The sequence below is a fragment of the Phyllobates terribilis genome, unplaced genomic scaffold (assembly GCF_046119375.1).
Source record: "Phyllobates terribilis strain yellow unplaced genomic scaffold, ASM4611937v1 Scaffold_13__5_contigs__length_258822181, whole genome shotgun sequence".
Taxonomy (NCBI): Eukaryota; Metazoa; Chordata; class Amphibia; order Anura; family Dendrobatidae; genus Phyllobates; species Phyllobates terribilis.
Genome location: NW_027362773.1, coordinates 3,573,497 through 3,597,368, shown reverse-complemented (window position 1 = coordinate 3,597,368; position 23,872 = coordinate 3,573,497). Strand labels below are relative to the sequence as shown.

Genomic DNA, 23,872 nt, shown 5'->3' with positions numbered 1-23,872 from the left:
AACACAGTGTAGATCAGTGTTGAGTCATATAAACAGTGAGGTTGCTTTAAGAGTTAATGGGGAATTGTGAGGCTGCTGGTTAATGACTGACAAGACACAGGGCTGCTTAGGAGTGCATTAATTTTGTCAGATCTCTGCCAATTAAGAGAGCTGACCTTATAGTTGCTTTATGGGAAATTGAAATTTGGTAGTACACCCCAACTAAATATCTTGGGCTCACAGTCTTTATCAATCACTGACAGCACCTCTGAGATATCATTATCAGCCCCCCTCCCCTCCTCCCCCGTAACACTTGTGACTGATGTGCTGTCATGGAAGCCAGGGCCTGCTGAAGGCCCTCAAACTGCAATCACTAATAACAGAGAAATCGTTCCAAAAATCACAATTTCTTTGTTATCCCATGAGGGGACTAAAAAATAAAGTTTAAACACCCCCCAAAAAAGTTTTAAAAAATATAAGAAAGAAATAATTTAAAAAATAAATGGGAAAAGAGGGTGGTTAACACTTTTATATTTTTACTAGCTATTGAACCCGTTCTACGCCCGGGTGGCGAGCATTTTTATTGGTATATGGTCTCCCATGCTGGTATGTGCTGCCCCCACCATCCTATCCTGGTATGCATGGTACCCCTCATCGCCATCCTAATATGCATGGCACCCCTCATCCCCAATCCTGGTATGCATGGCACCCCTCACCCCCAATCCTGGTATGCATGGCCCCATCATCCCCAATCCTGGTATGCGTGGCACCCCTCACCCCCAATCCTGGTATGCGTGGCATCCCTCATCTCCAATCCTGGTATGCATGGTACCCCATCCCTCCTCCCTATCCTTGTATGTATGGTATCCCTCTTCCTGGTATGCATGGGCCTCTCACCCACATCCTGGTATGCATGGCACCCTTCATCCCCATCCTGGTATGCATGGCCCCTCATCTGAATCCTGGTATGCATGGCACTCCTCATGCCCAATCCCGGTATGCATGGCACCCCTTATGCCCAATCCCGGTATGTATGGCACCCCACTTCCCCAATCCCTGTATTCATGGCACCCCTCATCCCCAATCCCAGTTTGCATGGCACCCCTCATCCCCAATCCCGGTATGCATGGCACCCCTTATCCCCAATCCTGGTATGCATGGCATCCCTCATCCCCAATCCAGGTATGCATGGCTCCCTCATCCCCAATCCAGGTATGCATGGCACCCCTCATCCCCAATCCTGGTAGGCATGGCTCCCTCATCCTCAATCCTGGTAGGCATGGCTCCCTCATCCCCAATCCTGGTATGCATGGCACCCCTCATCCCCAATCCTGGTATGCATGGCACCCCTCATCTCCAATACTGGTATGCATGGCACCCCTCATCCCCAATCCCGGTATGCATGGCACCCCTCATCCCCAATCCCGGTATGCATGGCACCCCTCATCCCCAATCCCGGTATGCATGGCACCCCTCATCCCCAATCCCGGTATGCATGGCACCCCTCATCCCCAATCCCGGCATGCATGGCACCCCTCATCCCCAATCCTGGCATGCATGGCACCCCTCATCCCCAATCCCGGTATGCATAGCACCCCTCATCCCCAATCCCGGTATGAATGGCACCCCTCATGCCCAATCCCGGTATGCATGGCACCCCTCATGCCCAATCCTGGTATGCATGGCACCCCACTTCCTCAATCCCGGTATTCATGGCACCCCTCATCCCCAATCCCGGTATGCATGGCACCCCTCATCCCCAATCCCGGTATGCATGGCACCCCTCATCCCCAATCCCGGTATGCATGGCTCCCTCATCCCCAATCCAGGTATGCATGGCACCCCTCATCCCCAATCCTGGTATGCATGGCACCCCTCATCCCCAATCCTGGTATGCACGGCACCCCTCATCCCCAATCCTGGTATGCACGGCACCCCTCATCCCCAATCCTGGTATGCATGGCTCCCTCATCCCCAATCCTGGTATGCATGGCACCCCTCATCTCCAATCCTGGTATGCATGGCACCCCTCATCCCCAATCCTGGTATGCATAGCACCCCTCATCCCAATTCTGGTATGTATGGCCTACTCATCCCAGAAACATGGTATGCATGGCACCCAATCCCTCATCCTTATCCTGGTATGCATGATACCCCTCATCCCTATTTTGGTATGCATGGCACCCTTCACCCCCCAATCCTGGTATGCATGGTCCCCTCACCCCCCCAATCCTTGTATGCATGGCACCCTCACCCACCAATTGTGGTATGTGTGGTACCCTCATCCCCCAATCCTGGTATGCATAGTCCCCTCACCCCCAAATCCTGGTATGTGTGGTACCCCTCATCACCCAATAATGGTATGTGTGGTACCCCTCATCCTGGTATGCATGGTCCCCTCACCCCCCAATCCTGGTATTCATGGTCCCCTCACCCCCCAATCCTTGTATGCATGGTCCCCTCACCCACCAATCCTTGGTATGTGTGGTACCCCTCACCCCCCAATCCTGGTATGCGTGGTACCCCTCACCCCCCAATCCTGGTATGTGTGGTACCCCTCACCCCTCAATCCTGGTATGCATGGTCCCCTCACCCCCCAATCCTGGTATGCGTGGTACCCCTCACCCCCCAATCCAGGTATGCGTGGTACCCCTCACCCCCCAATCCAGGTATGCATGGTCCCCTCACCCCCCAATCCAGGTATGTGTGGTACCCCTCACCCCCCATTCATTGAATGCATGGTCCCCTCACACCCCAATCCTGGTATGTGTGGTACCCCTCAACCCCCAATCCTGGTATGCATGGTCCCCTCAACCCCCAATCCTGGTATGTGTGGTACCCCTCACCCCCCAATCCTGGTATGCATGGTCCCTCACCCCCCAATCCTGGTATGTGTGGTACCCCTCACACCCCAATCCTGGTATGTGTGGTACCCCTCATCCTGGTATGCATGATCCCCTCACCTCACAATCCTGGTATATGCATGGTCCCCTCACCCCACAATCCTGGTATGTGTGGCCCCCTCACCCTCCAATCCTGGTATGTGTGGCACCCTCACCCCCCAATCCTGGTATGTGTGGCCCCCTCATCACTTTCACACTGTACACACATACAAAAAAAATAAACAGTTATACTCCCCTTTCTTCTCTGTGCTCCAGCGCTGCTGCGTCCTGTTCTGCCGGAGGCCAGGGGAGGAGTGCGGCGCGAAGTCTGGCGCCATTTTGCTGAAGACACACTGTAAATGTGTCTTCAGTAAAATGGCGCGGGATAGCGCTATGCGCATGCGCCGATTCGACGCCTCACTCCTGCCCCGGTTTCCGGCGAAGAAAGGCGCCGCGGCAACGCTCCTCCCAGTCAGGTATGTAAATATGGCGCCGGAGATCGCGGTATGCGCTCAGTATCTATGCATACCATGATCTCCGGCGCCATACACACTCCTCTTACCTGTAACGGCTGGATGCGTGATTCTGTCTGGAGCCAGACTGTGCGTCGCGCATGCGCAGTCTATCGAGGCTTCAGACAGAGACATGCATTCCCCGTTATATTATAGATTCAGTAGAAAGTGGCTGGATTGCTCTGCTGACGTATTATATTTATATATTCAGTATAAAGTGGCTGGATTGCTCCGCTGACATATTATATATTTATATTCAGTAGAAAGTGACTCGATTGCTCCGCTGACGTATTTTGTGCGGGATTGCTCCACTGACGTATTTTGTGCGAGATTGCTCCGCTGACGTTTTTTGTGCGGGATTGCTCCGCTGACGTATTTTGTGCGGGATTGCTCCGCTGACGTATTTTGTGTGGGATTGATCCGCTGACGTATTTTGTGCGGGATTGCTCCGCTGACGTATTTTGTGCGGGATTGCTCCGCTGACGTATTTTGTGCGGGATTGCTCCGCTGACGTATTTTGTGCGGGATTGCTCCGCTGACGTATTTTGTGCGGGATTGCTCCGCTGACGTATTTTGTGCGGGATTGCTCCGCTGACGTATTTTGGGCGGGATTGTTCCGCTGACGTAATTTGTGCGGGATTGCTCCGCTGACGTAATTTGTGCGGGATTGCTCCGCTGACGTAATTTGTGCGGGATTGCTCCGCTGACGTAATTTGTGCGGGATTGCTCCGCTGACGTAATTTGTGCGGGATTGCTCCGCTGACGTTTTTTGTGCGGGATTGCTCCGCTGACGTTTTTTGTGCGGGATTGCTCCGCTGACGTTTTTTGTGCGGGATTGCTCCGCTGACGTATTTTGTGCGGGATTGCTCCGCTGACGTAATTTGTGCGGGATTGCTCCGCTGACGTTTTTTGTGCGGGATTGCTCCGCTGACGTTTTTTGTGCGGGATTGCTCTTCTGACGCATTTTGTGCGGGACTGCTCCGCTGACTGTGTTGGAGTACTCTGATGACTATTCTATATAGTAGATATATATATGTATATTTGTATATACAACAGTATCTTCTTTAGATATAGATATATGTGTAATATATATATCTATATATAGTACATTTTTTTTTTTTTTAAGATAGAGACTGGAGGCACTGTGTGACGCAGAAATCTTCTGTCTTTAAAATGGCGGCGAAGTGTGGTGGTACGTTACATATTTAAATTATAAGTGATGTCATGAGAGGGTGGGGGAGAACTGTGACGCCAGATCAGCACCTGCGCAGTCTGCGCTTTCCGGCGCCATTTTGTTGAAGACACACTGCTAGTGTGTCTTCAATGTGTCTGTTGAAGAAACACTGCTAGTGTGTCTTCAATGTGTCTATTGAAGACACACTTGCAATGTGTCTTCAATAAAACGGCGCCGGAAGCGTGCTATGCGCATGCACTGGTACCGACGGTGGATCCCGGCCTTCTGCCCGAAGAGACGCCGCGGCAACTGGCCTCCCGGATAGGTAACCACGTGTGTACTGATAATACTGGAGGACTGGGGCTGCATTTTATCCTATGGGGGGAGGTGGGTGCTGGATTTTAGACTATGGTGGGGGCCGCATTTTACCCTATGGAGGGCTGCATTATACTGCATGCAGGACCATGGGGAGTGCATTATACTGTGTGGAGGACCATGGGGAGTGCATTATACTGTGTGGAGGACCATAGGGAGTTCATTATAATGTGTGGAGGACCATAGGAAGTTCATTATACTGTGTGGAGGACCATAGGGAGTTCATTATACTGCTTGGAGGACCATAGGGAGTGCATTATACTGTGTGCAGGATCATGCAGAGTGCATTATACTGTGTAGAGGACCATGCGGAGTGCATTATACTGTGTAGAGGACCATGGCGAGTGCATTATACTGTGTGGAGGACCATGGCGAGTGCATTATACTCTGTGGTGAACCATGGCGAGTGCATTATACTCTGTGGAGTGCGGAGAGGTGTGGGGCCACTATACTGTATGTAGGCCCATTATACCGCATGGAGGGCTGTGTGGGGGTCACAGTTGGGGGGGATCATACTGTGTTGGGGTCACCATACTTTGCCTTGGGAGTTGAGGTGGGGTAAAATAGGGTCATTATACTGTGCATGTGGAGGAATTCACCATGGGGGTATCATATTGTGTCTGGGGGACACTTTTGTTGGCATCATACTTTATGGGGAGATGAAAGAGGAATCCAGGACTTCAGCAGGAGGAAAATTACTATATAAAGGCTGGAATGTTGTGAGATCTGCTCTTCTATGACCCCGACAATTTACTTTTTTTTTTGGAGGGGGGGGGCAATTAGAACTTCTGCTATGGGGCCCCGTGATTCCTATGTTCGCCCCTGACTGGAATCCATGCAATTTTTTACTTGTATAACAATTCCTTCTGTGTTTGATGTGTCAGATATGATCTCCATTGACATGTGATATGGGACTGATATGGTGCTTTAATATAATATTATGTCTATTATATTCTGCTATAGATACAGTGGGGAGGTGCAAAGCAGTGTATTGCATGTATGGAGTGCATTTGCACTCTAAAACAACTCCTGCTCGTGACAGCATACCTTGCACGTGTGTATTATGGATGGAATGCATTTGTGTTCCAAAACTATCCGGGTGGCTGGAAGCTATGCCACTTGCGCTTTTTATTAAATTCCAGCCCACAATCTTGTGTTCTACGCATGCGCAGTGTGGGTGGAACATGGTTGACTTTCTAAACCATCCCATAGGCCGGAACTTACATCATTTGGTCCATGTTCTGCACATGCGCAGTATGACAGGAGCACATTTGCGATCCAAAAGCTCTTTAGAAACCAGAACTTACATCATATCTCCATAGTGCGCAGATATACAGTGGGTACGGAAAGTATTCAGACCCTTTTACATTTTTCACTCTGTTTCATTGCAGCCATTTGGTACATTCTAAAAAGTTTATTTTTTTTCTCATTAAAATACACTCTGCACCCCAACTTTACTGAAAAAAAAGAAATGTAGAAATTTTTGCAAATTTATTAAAAAATAAAAAGTGAAATCTCACATGTTCATAAGTATTCAGACCCTTTGCTCAGACACTCATATTTAAGTCACATGCTGTCCATTTCCTTGTGATCCTCCTCGAGATGGTTCTACTCCTTCATTGGAGTCCAGCTGTGTTTAATTAAACTGATAGGACTTGATTTGGAAAGGCACACACCTGTCTATATAAGACCTCACAGCTCAGAGTGCATCTCAGACCAAATGAGAATCATGAGCTCAAAGGAACTGCCCAAGGAGCTCAGAGAAAGAATTGTGGCAAGGAACAGATCTGGCCAAGGTTGCAAAAGAATTTCTGCATTACTCAAGGTTCCTAAGAGCACAGTGACCTCCATAATCCTTAAATGGAAGTTGTTTGGGACCACCAGAAGTCTTCCTAGACCTGGCCGTCCAGCCAAACTGAGCAATCGTGGGAGACGAACCTTGGTGAAGAGGTAAAAAAGAACCCCAAGATCACTGTGGCTGAGCTCCGAAGACGCAGTAGGGAGATGGGAGAAAGTTCCAAAGTCAACTATCACTACAGCCCTCCACCAGTCGGGCCTTCTTTGAGGAAGACTATGAGCGGCGATGTAAAATGCACAAGCACAGAGTAGATATGCTGGAACCATTATGTAAAGAGTGTACTTTAATGAGAAAAAAAAAGAACTTTTTAGAATTTATGAAATGGCTGCAATGAAACAAAGAGTGAAAAATTTAAAGGGGTCTGAATACTATCTCTACCCACTGTATAATAGCTAGAACACAAATGCGTCCCAGGGATTGACAACTTCCATAGGAAGAGTATTTAAGACGCCATACATAGTGGTGTGAAAAAGTATTTGCCCCCTTCCTGATTTCTTATTCTTTTGCATGCTTGTCACACTTAAATGTTTCTGATTACAAAACAAATTTAAATATTAGACAAAAATAACACAAGAAAGCACCAAATGCAGTTTTTAAACAAAGGTCTTTATTTTAAGGGAAAAAGAAATCCAAACCTACAGGGCCCTGTGTGAATAAGTGATTGCCCTCTAAACCTAATAACTGGTTGGGCCACCCTTAGCAGCAACAACTGCAATCAAGCATTTGCAATAACAGCCAATGAGTCTTTCACAGTGCTCTGGAGGAATTTTGGCCTACCCATCTTTGCAAAATTGTTGTAATTCAGCCTCATTGGGGGTTTCCTAGAATGAACCGCCTTTTTAAGGTCATGCCACAGCATCTCAATCGGATTAAGGTCAGGACTTTGACTAGGCCACTCCAAATTCTTAATTTTCTTTTTCTTAAGCCATTCAGAGGTGGACTTACTGGTGAGTTTTGGATCATTGTCTTGCTGCATAACGCAGTGTGCTTCAGCTTGATGTCACGAACAGATGGCCAGACATTCTCCTTTAGAATTTTTTGGTAGACAGCAGAATTCATGGTTCCATTTACAACAGCAAGTCTTCAAGGTCCTGAAGCAGCGTAACAGCCCCAGACCATCACACTACCACCACCATATTTTACTGTTGGTATGATGTTCCTTTTCTGAAATGCTGTGTTACTCCTACGCCAGATGTAATGGGACATACAACTTCCAAAAAGTTCAACTTTTGTTTTGTCAGTCTACAGAGTATTCTTCCAAAAGTCTTGGCGATCATCGCGATGTTTTCTGGCAAAACTGATACGAGACTTTATGTTCTATTGCTCAGCAGTGGTTTTTGTCTTGGAACTCTGTCATGCATGCCATTTTCCCAGTCTCTTTCTTGTGGTGGCATCATGAGCACTGACCTTAACTGAGGCAAGTGAGGCTTGCCATTCTTTGGATGTTGTTGTGTAGTTTTTTGTGACCTCTAGGATGAGTCGACGCTGCGCTCTTGGGGTAATTTTGGTCGACCGGCCATTCTTGGGAAGGTTCACCACTGTTCCATGTTTTCGCCATTTGTGAATAATGGCTCTTACTGTGGTTTACTGGAGTCCCAAAGCTTTAGAAATGGCTTTATAACCTTTTCAAGACTGAAAAATCTCAATTACGTTCTCCTTTGTTCCTGAATTTCTTTGGATAGCAGCATGATGTCTAGCTATTGAGGATGTTTTGGTCTACTTCACTTTGTCAAGCAGGTCCTATTTAAATGATTTCTTGATTGAGAACAGATGTGGCAGTAATCAGGCCTGTGTGTGGCTAGGGTAATTGAACTCAGCTTCCCAAAGATATGAGAAACCACAGTTAATTTATGTTTTAACGGTTGGGGGGAGGCCAATCACTTTTTCACACAGGGCCCTGTAGGTTTCGATTTCTTTTTACCTAAATAATAAAGACCTTCATTTAAAAACTGCATTTGGTGCTTTCTTGTGTTATTTTTGTCTAATATTTAAACTTATTTTGTGATCTGAAACATTTAAGTGTGACCAACATGCAAAAGAATAAGAAATCAGGAATGAGACTTTTTCACACCACTGTATACAGCCCAAACATATGCCACCTGATGGACATTACTTCTACATATGTGACTTGACATCCTGAGTCATGGCAGCTTTATGTACAACATATTGATACATGCACTTGAGCACCTTATTGCATAGGAGCAGTCATGGTTTTATTTGAGAGCTAAGTATATATGTCTTTAGTATATACTCCTGATGAACTTATTTAGGGGAAACATGTTGAGTTAAGAATACTGTATGGCTGTTTTCCTAAAATAAATTTCATGGTAAGGTATATTTTTGCCATCACAGCATACTATATGGCTATGATCTTTTTGAATTGACTTCCATGCTGATGTTCTATTTGTGCTTATGATATAGACTATGGCATACTATATGGCTATTTTTTCTTTTAACTGATTTTCAGGTTAGTAATACATATATATGCCCATGATATATATTGTGATATTAGACAATTGTGTATAGTACACTATGAACTGACTTACATACTATTGGTACACTGTATGTCTATAATATATTGAATCATTTGGGGTAAATTTTCCCTGTAGGTATAGCTTAGGCAGATATTATTTTGCAAAGAAGCAGAAGTAAATAGTTTGTCCTTATGATGTCTTTTTATATGCACCTATGCTTTCATCTATGTGGATGAGTATTTGGCGAAATCAGGTTTGGCAGATTATTTTATGTCCTGAATAATATACCAGTAGACCTTTGGATATAAAATATGGTTCTTAAGATTACATACTACATATTTATGCATTGGTAGAAAGATTTTATACATTACCATGGAGTATTGCATGTGTGTGTTAAGGTCATATATCTGGCTCCAAGTTCATAGAACATCCTAAGGGCAGGCAGGCTGCTGTCTATGATGTGTCCTCCTTCTAAACCAATGAGACAGGCAATTTTTTTGGTGTTTTCAATACCTAGTTGAGAAAAAAGGACTATTTATAGTCACTGACAAATTGAAATTATCTAGCAATAAGATACAGAAATTATAGATTGCATTCTCTTTTTTTCTACATTTTTCTCAGTTAATAAATCTATATAAATAGGTATTAAATAACATAAAATTGGCATTGGGACTATAGATGAGAGAGACCATTTTACAGCACCAAAGATTGGGTCCCCATTGACCTCTATGCTGTTCGGGTTCTGGTTCAAGGTAGGGTAGAGTTCTGGCACCATAAAAGAACATTGGACTAAAGTTCGGCTGAACCTGATGAACCCAAACAGTTCTCTCATCCCTAATTGGGACCCTTTTACTAGGGATACCTAGTAACTTAGGTCATGCAACATCAACAGAAATTGCACAACCAAAATAATGTGAAAGCCTTGTTTGTAGTGTTGAGCGAATTTGTTCGGCATTTCAAATTTGTGTTGGTGTTCGGGGTTCCGGATTGTTCGCACCAAAAAAATCGGCTCTGCCCACGAACATCCCTGATTTGCCACGCTCTCACGCAGATGTCTCACGAATAGAGATGAGCGTTGTTCTACTCGAACTGTTCGCCAATCTCAAATTCGAGCTGTTTTGGGCGGTGTTTGAGCCGTTCGGCGAACACGAACAATTTGAGAAAAATTCGGCTGTTCGAGGTTATGTTCGATAACTGTTCGTGCACCAAAATCATAACTGGATTTTTTCTCAGTAATGATGAAAATTAATGTTAATACGCAGTTTGAGTGTACAGCGGGGTGGGGGGAGGGGCAGGGGATGGATCTCTGCAGGAACAATGAAGATCTCCATTTTTTTTTTTCTCTTTCCCGCATTTACAGTGGGGAGGTGCAATCTGTCAGCCTATCAGCAGCGCACACACGGAGCGAAGTGCTTTTTTTCACACAAGCAAGGGCATGTGTCATTGGCAGTGTATGTCACATGTCCTTGCCCTATAAGACCAAGCCATTTTCCCCGTCGCCACCATTTTCTCACTGCTGCAGCTGCGTGTTAGACGGCACCGCTGTTGCTGTGTGCGCTATACCTTGTTAATTTCAAGCCAATTTTCGCACAAATCTACAGATAGCTTGGGAGTAGGGAATAGTTGTGATTGCAGTCCTTTTAAGGACTAGGTTACAGCATTTCCTACGACTTTTATCAGGCAGGTCTGTGCTCTTAAATAGATAGATTGTGGGAGCAAAGACTAATTGTAATTGGAGTCCTTTTCAGGACTAGGTTACATCAGTTCCTATCAGTTTTTGCCAGGCAGGTCTGTGCCAGTGCTGTGCAAGTTTTTTCACAGCATTTGGCTGAATCTAGCAAAGCTAATCCTTTTTGGCCTATTGCAGAGTGTGTTAGTCAGTGGAGTAGCCTATCTGTGTTGCAAGATATACCACCTGTGTATAGAATACCAATTTTTTTACTGCACCTAGTGAAGTAAAATCTTTTGGGCATAGCATCATTCTATTAGTCCATCTATACTGACCTCCATCAGGTTGCAAATTGAATATAATTTTTTTCTGCATCTAGCTCTGAAAAAATATTGGGCTTCTAGCTGTGTGTGGGACTTGTTGTATTAGTCCATCTATACTGACCTCCATCAGGTTGCAAACTGCATATATTTTTTTCTTCATCTACCTCTGAAAAAATATTGGGCTTCTAGCTGTGTGTGGGACTTGTTGTATTAGTCCATCTATACTGACCTCCATCAGGTTGCAAACTGAATATATTTTTTTCTGCATCTACCTCTGAAAAAATATTGGGCTTCTAGCTGTGTGTGGGACTTGTTGTATTAGTCCATCTATACAGACCTCCATCAGGTTGCAAACTGAACATATTTTTTTCTGCATCTACCTCTGAAAAAATATTGGGCTTCTAGCTGTGTGTGGGACTTGTTGTATTAGTCCATCTATACTGACCTCCATCAGGTTGCAAACTGAATATATTTTTTTCTGCATCTACCTCTGAAAAAATATTGGGCTTCTAGCTGTGTGTGGGACTTGTTCTATTAATCCATCTATACAGACCTCCATCAGGTTGCAAACTGAATATATTTTTTTCTGCATCTAGCTCTGAAAAAATATTTGGCATTCTAGCAGTGTGTGGGACTTTCTCTATTAGTCCATCTACAGTCATATGAAAAAGTTTGGGCACCCCTATTAATCTTAAGCTTAATGTTTTATAAAAATTGGTGTTTTTGCAACAGCTATTTCAGTTTGATAGATGTAATAACTGTTGGATACAGTAATGTTTCTGCCTTGAAATGAGGTTTATTGTACTAACAGAAAATGTGCAATCTGCATTCAAACAAAATTTGACAGGTGCATAAGTATGGGCACCTCACCAGAAAAGTGACATTAATATTTAGCAGATCCTCCTTTTGCAAAAATAACAGCCTCTAGTCGCTTCCTGTAGCTTTTAATGAGTTCCTGGATCCTGGATGAAGGTATTTTTGACCGTTCCTCTTTACAAAACAATTCCAGTTTAGTTAAGTTTGATGGTCGCCGAGCATGGACAGCCTCTTCAAATGATCCCACAGATGTTCAATGATATTCAGGTCTGGGGACTGGGATGGCCATTCCAGAACATTGTAATTGTTCCTCTGCATGAATGCCTGAGTAGATTTGGAGCAGTGTTTTGGATCATTGTCTTGCTGAAAGATCCATCCACTGCGTAACTTCAACTTTATCACTGATTCTTGAACACTATTGCCAAGAATCTGCTGATACTGAGTGGAATCCATGCGTCCCTCAACTTTAACAAGATTCCCAGTGCCGGCATTGACCACACAGCCCCAAAGCATGATGGAACCTCCACCAAATTTTACTGTGGGTAGCAAGTGTTTTTCTTGGAATGCTGTGTTTTTTTGCCACCATGCATAACGCCTTTTTGAATGACCAAACAACTCAATCTTGGTTTCATCAGTCCACAGGACCTTCTTCCAAAAAGAAATAGGCTTCTTCAAATGTGCTTTTGCATACCTCAGCCGACTCTGTTTGTGCGTACTTGCAGAAACGGCTTCTTTCGCATCACTCTCCCATACAGCTTCTCCTTGTGCAAAGTGCGTTGTAAAGTTGACCGATGCACAGTGACACCATCTGCAGCAAGTTGATGCTGCAGCTCTCTGGAGGTGGTCTGAGGATTGTCCTTGACTGATCTCACCATTCTTCTTCTCTGCCTTTCTGATGTTTTTCTTGTCCTGACACTTCTGGCCTTAACAAGAACTGTCCCTATGTTCTTCCATTTCCTTACTATGTTCCTCACAGTGGAAACTGACAGGTTAAATCTCTGAGACAGCTTTTTGTATCCTTCCCCTGAACAACTATGTTGAATAATCTTTGTTTTCAGATCATTTGACAGTTGTTTTGAGGAGCCCATGATGCCACTCTTCAGAGGAGATTCAAACAGGAGAACAACTTGCAAGTGGCCACTTTAAGTAGCTTTTCTCATGATTGCATACACCTGGCTATAAAGTTCAAAGCTCAATGAGGTTACAAAACCAAAAAAAGTGCTTTAGTAAGTCAGTAAAAAGTAGGCAGGAGTATTTAAAACAAGAAAATGATAAGGGTGCCCATACTTATGCACAGGTCAAATTTTGTTTGAATGCAGATTGCACATTTTCTGTTAGCACAATAAACCTCATTTCAAGGCAGAAACATTACTGTGTCCAACAGTTATTACATATATCAAACTGAAATAGCTGTTGCAAAAACACCAATTTTTATAAAACATTAAGCTTAAGATTAATAGGGGTGCCCAAACTTTTTCATATGACTGTATACTGACCTCCATCAGGTTGCAAATTGAATATAATTTTTTTCTGCATCTAACCCAGCCAATAGTTTTGGCCTAATACCACAGTTTGGCCACTCAGCTCTGCTCGGTTCCCATCCATTGTTTTTTTGTGCAAACAACTCCAGAGTTGTGAATTAGTTAACCACCAAAATGAGTGGAAAAAGGCCTGCTGCTGGTGGAAAGGGTAATAGTCGTGTTCGGAAGGGGAAAAAAGGTTGTGTCCGTGGGGTAGGTGCAGAAGAAAGACCATCTTCCAGCCAAACTAAAATGTCTACTTCTTTTAGCGGACAATGTGATAAGATCCCTTTCTTACGGCCACGCCAATCGCTACAAATTCCAGATGAGGCACAAAAACAGCAGGTGCTTCAACGGATATCAAGTGCTCCTTTAAGTGGGCTCTCCTCCACATCAACTTCAACATCACAAATACTCCAGTCCTCAAAGGTGTCACCCAAATCGCACTTGCTTCCTCACAGCTCCCAAATCTCCAGCTGCCCGTCTGAGTATGAGGTAGAACAGATGGTTGAGTCTGCAGAGCTGTTTACTCATACTATAGCCTGGGAATCAGAGGTCGACTCCAGCGCTTCTGTGAATCCAGACGAGGAAATGATCTGCACTGATGCCCAGAATCTTTATGAGTCGGATCCAGGACCAGACGCAGAAGGTTCTGACCATAATGTAGACCCTCATTCCCAAACTGTAACTCCTGTTGGTGGAGACAATGAGGAAGACGATGATAAGACTCAAATACCTGATTGGAGCGACAACTTTAGTTTTTTGTCAGGGCAGGAACAGGTTGGCTCTGAGGACGACGGGTGTGATAACGCACAGGGTGATGATGATGAGGTTGGAGATCCCACTTACTGTCAACCCACAGTCAGCCAAGAGATGAGGTCAGCAGAGGAGGTGGAGGAAGATGCTAGTGACGACGAGGTTAGGTTGCGCCTTCCTGGACAGAGACGTAGTACTGGAAGCACGTCAACAACTGCATCCTCAAACACAACTCTGCCTCTCACCACAAGTCGTGGTGGCTCTTCAGGTCGCATGGGTGCTAAGCCTTGCATAGCCTGGGCATTTTTTCAGATCGATAAAGATGACCCAACTCGTGTTATCTGTAACATTTGTCAGCAAAAGCTAAGTAGAGGCCAAAAAATACATAGTTTGAGTACTTCATGCATGAACCGGCACATGGACATGAAGCATAAGTTGCAGTGGGAAGCTCAGTGTGCTACAATGCGGCCTAGCCGGCCGGGCCAACCACCGTCTGCCATATCTTGTGCATCCGCGGCCTCTTCATCCTCTGTGACTGGGGGGACAGCAGTCACACCTGTTTTGGGGCGCAGACCTGCCACCTCTTTACCCGCAACAGCCAGCGTGATTGGCAGGTCATCATTTTCTTTGGAGGTGGTAACACCAGCTGGTATTGAGCGCTGTCCGACATCGATAGCACCACCTTTGGATCAAGGCAACCTAACATGTCCGCCTGCATCTTCCTCACAGACCGGCAGTTTGCCGGGGACACCCTTATCAACCCCGTCTAAGCACAATAGCCAGCCCTCGGTCCCTCAGATGTGGACAAGTAAAAGACCATTTCCTCCTAGCCATGAGAAAGCTAAGAGGTTGAATTTCACCATCTGCAAGTTCTTGGCTACAGAAATGCTGCCTTTCCGCCTGGTGGACACAGAGGATTTTCGAGACCTTATGTCCGTCGCAGTGCCCCAGTACCAGATGCCCAGTCGGCACTACTTCTCAAAGAAAGGTGTGCCTGCGCTCCACCAGCATGTCGCACACAACATCACCGCTTCTTTGAGAAACTCTGTGTGTGACAGGGTGCATTTCACCACAGACACTTGGACGAGTAGGCATGGACAGGGGCGTTACATGTCGCTGACTGGGCACTGGGTAACTATGGTGACAGCAGGACAAGGGGCTGCTGTCCAAGTCTTGCCGTCCCCACGAGTTGTGCGTCAATCCTCTTTATGTCAAAGTTCCTCCACTGCTTCTGCCTCCTCAACCTCCTCTCGGTCTTCCACCTGCACCCAAAGCCTGTCTGGTCATGCCACAAGCTTTCTAACTGCGCAGAAGGGATCCTGCACACCTCCTTACTATGCTGGCAGTAGGGCTCAACGTCATCAGGCGGTTTATACATTGAAATGTCTGGGAAATGTGAGTCACACAGCTGAGGAGTTGTGGTCAGCTCTGGAGAACCAATTTCATGAATGGTTGTCTCCACTGGACCTGAAACCAGGGAAGGCCGTGTGCGACAATGCTGCAAACCTGGGTGCGGCCCTTCGCCGGGGCAATGTCATACACGTGCCTTGTATGTCTCACGTGTTGAACCTGGTTGTCCAGCAATTTTTAGCCCACTATCCCAGACTAGATGGCTTTCTGCAGAGGGCACGGTCGCTGTGTGCTCACTTCCGCCGTTCGCATCCCGCAGCTCAGCGACTTACATCTCTACAGAAGTCGTTGGGCCTGCCACTTCACCGGCTAAAATGCGATGTGCCTACCCGGTGGAATTCAACTCTGCACATGTTGCAGCGACTGTGGCAGCACCGACAAGCCCTGGTGCAATACGTTCTGACGTATAGCCTGGGCCAACGAGATCCAGAGGTGGGGCAAATCACGCTGGAGGAGTGGTCTCAGATCAGGGACCTATGCACCCTTCTGCACAGTTTTGAAATGGCGACGAAGATGTTTAGTGCTGACGATGCCATTATCAGCATGACTATTCCGGTGATTTACATGCTGGAGCACATGTTAAACAGAATTCGGAGTCAGGTGGTGGCACAAGAGGAGGTGGAGGAAGTAGAGGAGGAGGAGTTGTATGCGGAAGGGCTAACATCTGCAAGGTCCAGACGGTTGGCAGCACCAAGGCGGCAGGCATGTGAGGGTGGGGGAGATGGTTTTACCAGGGTGCATGGTAGCAGCCAAACTAGTGAGGAAGGTGCAGGAGCCCAGGAAGAAGTGGAGGATGAACTGATGGAAGACTCATCAGATGAGGGAGACCTTGATCACATTTCTGTTGTGCGAGGTTGGGGGGAGAGGACAGAAGAAGGAAGCATGATTGTTACCTCGCCACCAACACAACAGCGACTTGGTGCTCCGGGATGCGCAACACACATGAGTGCCTTCTTGCTGCACTACCTGCAACATGACCCTCGAATTGTGAGAATTAGAAATAATCCTGACTACTGGGTTGCCACACTGTTAGATCCCCGGTGCAAAAGTAAATTTGCAGAAATTATTCCTGCCATAGAAAGGGATGCACGCATGCAGGAGTATCAGCAGAGACTGTTGCAGAATCTTACATGTGCTTTTCCACAAAATACCAGTGGTGCACGTAGTGAATCTCACAGTTCCAACTTGCCAACCGTGGGACCGTCAAGTGTTCAGCACTCAAACCGTAACAGAACCACAGTATCTGCTGGTAACATCAATTTTGCGGAATCATTTCACCACTTTTTTAGCCCATCCTTTGCAAGGCCACAGGAGACAAGAAGTCTGACACATAGTCAACGCCTAGAGACGATGGTACAGGAGTAGCTCCAAGTAAACATTGAAGCCACGACTGTGTCACTGGACCCTTGCTCTTTTTGGGCTTCCAATCTGGATAAATGGCCGGAGCTAGCCACTTACGCCTTGGAGATCTTGTCATGCCCCGCAGCCAGCGTTCTGTCTGAACGTGTGTTCAGCGCTGCTGGTGGTGTGCTGACAGATAAGCGCACGCGGCTCTCCACTGATAATGTAGACAGACTCCCGTTCATAAAGATGAACAAATCATAGATCCGAAACGATTTTTCTACCCCTGTGTCATCCTGGGGAGAGTAAAAGCTTGATGATTGGTTAAAATCACCCTACCAACCGTTTTAAGCTTTCAAATTACTAATCATGTTTATCTGTATCTTGACTGGAAAATAATTTGGGCTTTGTAGCAGTGTGCAGCACTGATCCTATTAGGCCATCTATAATAAGCTCCACCAGATTTAAAATTAAAAATAATTTTTAGCTGCATCTAGCCCGGAAAATAATTTTGGGGCTCCGAGATGCGCAAGACACATAAGTGCCTTCTTGCTGCACTACCTGCAGCATGACCCTCATATTGTCAGAATTCGAAGTAATCATGACTACTGGGTTGCCACACTCTTAGATCCCCCAAACTTTTCGATCAACCTTTTCATTTTAATAAAGACCAAAAAAATGGTCATTTTTGAAATTATAAGCATTAGCAGGTTGTTAGAAACTGAAATCAAACAGTTTTCAACTCAAAACTTTATTCTAGGTGATGTTACATTTTCACATAGGACCCCTTGTTCGAAAGGAGCTTCTGAACTCTCTCGTCCATTGAATTTGTCAGGTTTTGGATGGTTTCTGCTTCAATTGTTTTGCATGAGGACAGAATACCCTCCCAGAGCTGTTGCTTAGATGTGAACTGCCTCCCGCCATCATAGACACTCCTTTTAATGATGCTCCAAAGGTTCTGAATGGGGTACAGGTCAGGGGAGCATGGGGGTCACACCATAAGTTTGTCCCCTTTTATGCCCATATCAGCCAGAGATGCAGATGTTTTATGTGCAGCATGAGATGGTGCATTATCATGCAGAAAAATGATCTTGCTGTGAAATACACGGTTCTTCTTCTTGAACCATGGCAGGAAGTGCTGTTTGAGAAAATCCACATACATTATGGAGTTCATCTTTAGCGCCTTCAGGGATCCTAAAGGGGCCGACAATCTCTCTCCCCATGATTCCAGCCCAAAACATTACTCCACCTCCTCCTTGTTGGCGCTGTAGCTGTGTTTGCGTGGGGTGTCCATCAACCAGCCATCCTCCACTCCATCCATCTGGACCATCGAGCGCTGCACGGCACTCATCCGTGAACAAAAAAGTTTTGAAATCAGTCTTCATGTAATGTTTGGCCCACTGGAGCCGTTTCTGCTTGTGTGAAGTGGATAGAGGAGGTCGACAGGATGGCGTATGCACAGCTGCAAACCTCTGAAGGACCCTGCATCTTGTTGTTCGGGGGACGTTGGAGGCACAAGCAGCTTCAAAAACTTGTCTGCTGCTATGACAAGGCTTTTTTGCCGCTGCTCTTTCAACCTGACGTAATTGCCTGTAGGAAAGAGTCCTCAATTTGCCCTTATCAGCACGCACACGTGTGTACTGTGAATCAGCTACATACTTCTTGATTGCCAAGACACTTCATCCTGATCATCGCACAATGTTGATTGTAGTCATGCCTTGACCTAAACACTCCACAATTTGTTGCTTCTCAGCAGCCGACACATCCTTTTTCTTTCCCATTTTGGCAGAAAATGTAGGCTGCTTAATAATGTGAGAGAGCCTTCTTAAGTAGTCTTGCCTTTCATTGGACACACCTGCCAAACTAATTAGCACAGGTGTCTGCAATTGCTTACAGTGATATAAAGAGCCCTGACACACATCACCATCAATAAGTTTAACTGACAAACAAACAAATTCTTCCCTTATCACTCCTAAACACTTTTTGCATAATAATTTGGAACGCAGTGTACATGTGCTTTTCCACAAAACACCAGTGGTTCACGTAGTGAATCTTACAGTTCTAACTTGCCAACCGTGGTCTGTATGGAATTGTTCAATAAAGGGCCCAAAATTAAGATAACATAGATGGGAGAGGTCTCTATGAATAGGAATTCCTAAGTATTTGATACCCTGTGAGGGCCAGGCAAAGGGAAAGTTGGACTGGATGGAATCCTATATGGATTTGGGGAGGGAGACATCGAGGGCCTCAGACTTCGCTGCATTGATTTTAAAATTTTACCATGTAACAAAGTGATCTATTTCAGCCATAACAGCAGGGATGGATATATGTGATTGAGTGATATATACTAGGACATCATCAGCAAATAGAGAGCACTTGTACTCGGTGCCTCCCACCTCAATCCACCTAATATTGGGGTTATGGCGAATTGATGAGAGCAGGTGCTCCGTCACTAGGATGTATAAGAGAGGGGACAGAGGACATCCCTGCCTTGTCCCATTGGTGATTGTGAAAGGTGATGAAAATGTTCTGACGCACCCCCTGGGCCTTGGGACACCCGGAGCCGGACCCTTTTTGGTGGATGCTGGTGGTTGTAGTCTTCGTGGCGGCGACCCGGTTCCGTGGCTCAGGGCGGTCAAACCAGTGGCGGAACTATTTATGTGGTTTTGATGTTTAAATGTCCGACTACGCCACCCGTGGATTGCGGTCAGATTGAACCGCCGCTACAGGGCAGACCGCTGAGGCTGGTGTTGTGGGTGCAGCAGAGCGTAGCATAACTCCCCACGGGAGGAGTATAGCCTCAGGGCAGTGTATGCGGAGGATGGGGGTGATGGTGCAGGGCAGCAGCAGTAATGACACGGAGTCAGTGATGCAGTCCAGGGCCTTTACTCACAGTTCTTATTATCCAGACCACGTCTGCAGGTAACGGCTGCCCACGTCGTACTGTGCTCACCAGGTGAGGGGCTCAGACAACTCCCAGATAATTTTGGAGCACTTCACAGGACCCCCTTTGTGTGTCCTTTGTCTGGCCTTTCTTACCAACACTTCTGTCCGGCTGCCTCGGGCCTCCTCTTGGTAAACTTGGCGCCAGTTTCCCTGACCCTATGTGGTGCCGTCCTAGCGGGTGTAGCGAGGGGCTGCGCCACATAAAATGTCAGAGCCTCCGGTTTCTAGCTGAGGGTCGTTTCCTGCCTCCACTAGTTCTGGGACCAGTCTCCCCCTTTGGCCTGACCCCTCCACGCAGGTGGATTCGGGCATGCGGTGGCGACTCGCCCGTCCGCACCCCTGGCATCCCTTCATTCCTCGTTCCTGGAGCCTTCTCCGCTCCTCTTCCTTCCTTCTCCCTCTTCCAGGCCTGGGCCTCTGTTACTAGGCCCGCCTCTGGAGCAGAGCTCATGCAGAGCCCCTGCTCCCTGCCACTTCTGCTCAGACTTCTCTGCACTGAACTAAGATGGTGCCCACCTTTTATACTCCCTTCTCAATGCACCCAGGAACTGCTTCCTCCCTGCTCCTGCACTACAGGGTTCCCCTTCCTCAGTGTTCCCTCCCCCCACTCCAGCCAGGGACAGGGACTGTCGTGCCCATCTCAGGGGCATATTGGTCGCCCTGCCCCACAGCAATGTGGTGTAATGCATGCAGGTGTCGGGTCCTGATCCACACTCCATCCTTACCTGAGAGTGAGATATCACACCTCTGGGTGAGGTGCAATAGGTCTGTAGCAACTGAGCCCTCAGGGTGCTACAGTTCCATTTATCTTCAGCCTAGGTGACGTACTGCGATACAGGGCCGTGATTTTGGCTATAAAAGGGTCCCCTAGACCCCTACCCCAAGCTTTTTAAGAGAATCATATATGGCGTGCCAGGAGACTCTATGGAATGCTTTCTCAGCATCCAACGAGAGTATCTAATTACAAATTTTTAACTGCATCTAGCCCAGGAAATACTTTGTGCCAAGTAGCAGTGTCTGCTAGTCAGCGGATTATCCCGGCTGTTAAGCAAGCTACACCACCTGTAGTTTAGACACTTAATTTTTTCAAAGGAAATGCTTCGGGACCATGGGATATTTAGTGAAGAGCATCAGGAGGCACCCCAAGGCATAGGGGCTGGGACTGGCAGTAGGATGCCTTGCGGTGGACAGCCGAGCTCGATCCTTATAAAAGCTTTTTAACTGCAGCAGCTTTAGTGGACGCTACTGGAGCTGGAATTACCGCGGCTGCTGGCATGAGACTTGCCCTCCAATAGATCCTTGTAAATGGATTTAAAGTGTATTCATTCAAATTAGAGAGACAATTTCAATTAAAAAGCTTAGAGCTGCCTCCACCACAGGGGGGCTCGCTGGACCCACCAGCGGACAGGCACCAGTATTGGGAGAGGGGGGCTGGCCGTCAGGGTTCACCGCGGCTCTGGCACAAACCCGGCGACGCGGAGGTGGCACGGGCAGGAGCGGACTGAACGTGTCGGCTTCTCACTTTTTGGATTTTAGAAGGGCATGACATGTCTATATCTGTGTCTCCCCCTCCTTTTACTCCTCCACCTCTTTTCTTTTCGCATGACTATATGTACTTGTCACTTTTCCATGTGTTAGTTGTGTCTTCTGAGCAGTTTGTCAGCTTTTGGACACCTTTGAAGGTGTTTTCTATGTGTTTCTATGTGTTTTTGTTTGCCTGCCATTGGTTTTAACGGTGTTCGAAGGTGTTCGACGAACAGTTCGACGAACAGTTCGACGAACACACGGGTGTTCGACGAACCGAACCGAACTCGAACACTACGGGGGTGGCTCAACACTACTCACGAATTTGAATTTGAAATGCCGAACAAATTAGCTCAACACTACTTGCCTGTGAATTCTTGTGCAATTTTTCTAGATGTGTGATTTGGCTGTAAAATAAACAGCTAAGCTGCACACAGACCACATGCAATTTGCACTTAGATTGCGATCTATGAAGGCAAATTCTAGTGAAAGCTTGCCACCAAATTTCAGAGTTAGATTTTTTACAATGGTATCATTGTGAACCACAGAGACAACCATTAAATAAAATGTGATACCACAATCTTTATAGTCTATGACATTCATACTGTATAGCCCTAGCCAAATTGAGACATCACTTCAAAAATAGTACACAATATAGACCCAATATACAGTGGATAGAAAAAATATACACACATTTGTTAAAATGCCAACATTTTGTGATGTAAAAAAATCATACTAAGGAAAATCATTTCAAAACTTTTTCCACCTTTAATGTCACCCATAATCTGAACAAATCCATCTGTAGAAAGATGCAGAAATCATTTTGTGGGTAAAAATAAAAATTACCAAGCTAAAATAATGGTGCCATAAATGTGAACATCCTCTTATAATTGGGGATGTTGTGTTCAGAATCAGTCAATAACATTTAAACTCACGTTAAATAGGAATCAGTACACAGCTGACAACATTTACAGTGATTCTGATTAAAGCCATATAACGTTTAGCTGTTCTAGTAGGATTTTCCTAATATTTTTTAGGTGCATTTTACAGTAAAAGCAATAGTTTATAAAAAACATACAACACAGCAAAGTCATCACATTGTTGAAAGTTATCTGTCAGGAGAAAGGTACAAAAAAAATTTCAAGACATTAGATAAACCATAGAACATTGTAAAGATGGTCATCCAGAAGTCACTTAAATTTGGCACAAATGAGACATTACTGGACAACACTCAGAAAATTGGTCCAGGAGGCTGTCAAGAGGCATACAGCAACATTAAAGGAGCTGCAGGAATTTCTGTTAAGTACTGGTTGTGTTCTGCATGTGACAACCTACATCAAGTCTGTCAAAAGCATTTTGGAAAACGTGTTATGATCTGGTGAGACCAAGGTTAACTTTTTGTCCTGATTTCCAAAAGTTATGTTTGGCACAAAGTCAATACTGCTCATCACCAAAACAACAACATACTTACAGTGAAGCATGATGGAGGCAGCATTGTGTTTTGGGGCTGTTTTTTGGCAGCAAGGACTTATAAACAATTCCAAATATTAATAAATTTTGCAACAAAGATGAAGAGGAATTCCACCTTTCAGCATGACAACGACACTAAGCATATCTAGAAATCATTCAAAAAATGGCTTCAACAAAAAAGATCAAAGTTTTAAAATTGCCAAGCCATAGCCCAGACAAGGAATACAATTGAAAATCTGTTGGTTGATCTGAAAAGTTTGCTGTTCACATGAGATCCCCACCACAATCTGACAGATTTGGAGTGCTACCAAAAGGAAGAGTGAACAAAGATAGTCAATTCTAGATGTGTTATGCGATAAACTACTACCCTGAAAGACTGAATACTGTCATAAATTAAATGAGTTCTTCAACAAAGTATTAGTTTAAGGGTGTGATATTTATGCAACCCCATTATTTTAGTTCTTTATTTTTCTTTTTCCACACAAAAAGATTTCAGTTTATTTTTCAATTGAATTGTACAGATTATTAGATGACATTATAGGTCGAAAAAGTTCTGAAATAATTCTTGTTAGCATGATTTTTTTATATGATAAAAACTTGTCATTTTAACGAGGGTGTGTAGAAATATTATATCCACTGTAAATCGCTTAACAGTCTTTATTGAGTAAGCAAAGGGACAGTTAAAAAGAGGTAAAATAAGCAAAACACACATAAAAAAGCAGATGTAAACATTCAGGCATTGCATATCTAAGTACACTAAAATGCATAACAATTTCCATCCACGAGCAAACTAAAGTATTTCACCTCAACCGCAAAATGATTGACAACCAGAAGACATAGAAA

The 23,872-nt window shown here is 45.4% G+C and overlaps 1 protein-coding gene across 3 annotated transcripts in view; it reads right to left on the bottom strand.

The window, feature by feature from the left end:
* The window catches only part of LOC141173657 (dipeptidase 2-like), a 621,939-nt gene that overhangs the window by 270,751 nt on the left and 327,316 nt on the right, over positions 1 to 23,872 (bottom strand). For all 3 annotated transcript variants that reach the window (XM_073657957.1, XM_073657958.1, XM_073657956.1), the window contains exon 5: positions 9,626 to 9,767. In XM_073657957.1, coding sequence (XP_073514058.1) covers positions 9,626 to 9,767 — 142 coding nt within the window. The remainder of the gene's footprint in view (positions 1 to 9,625; positions 9,768 to 23,872) is intronic.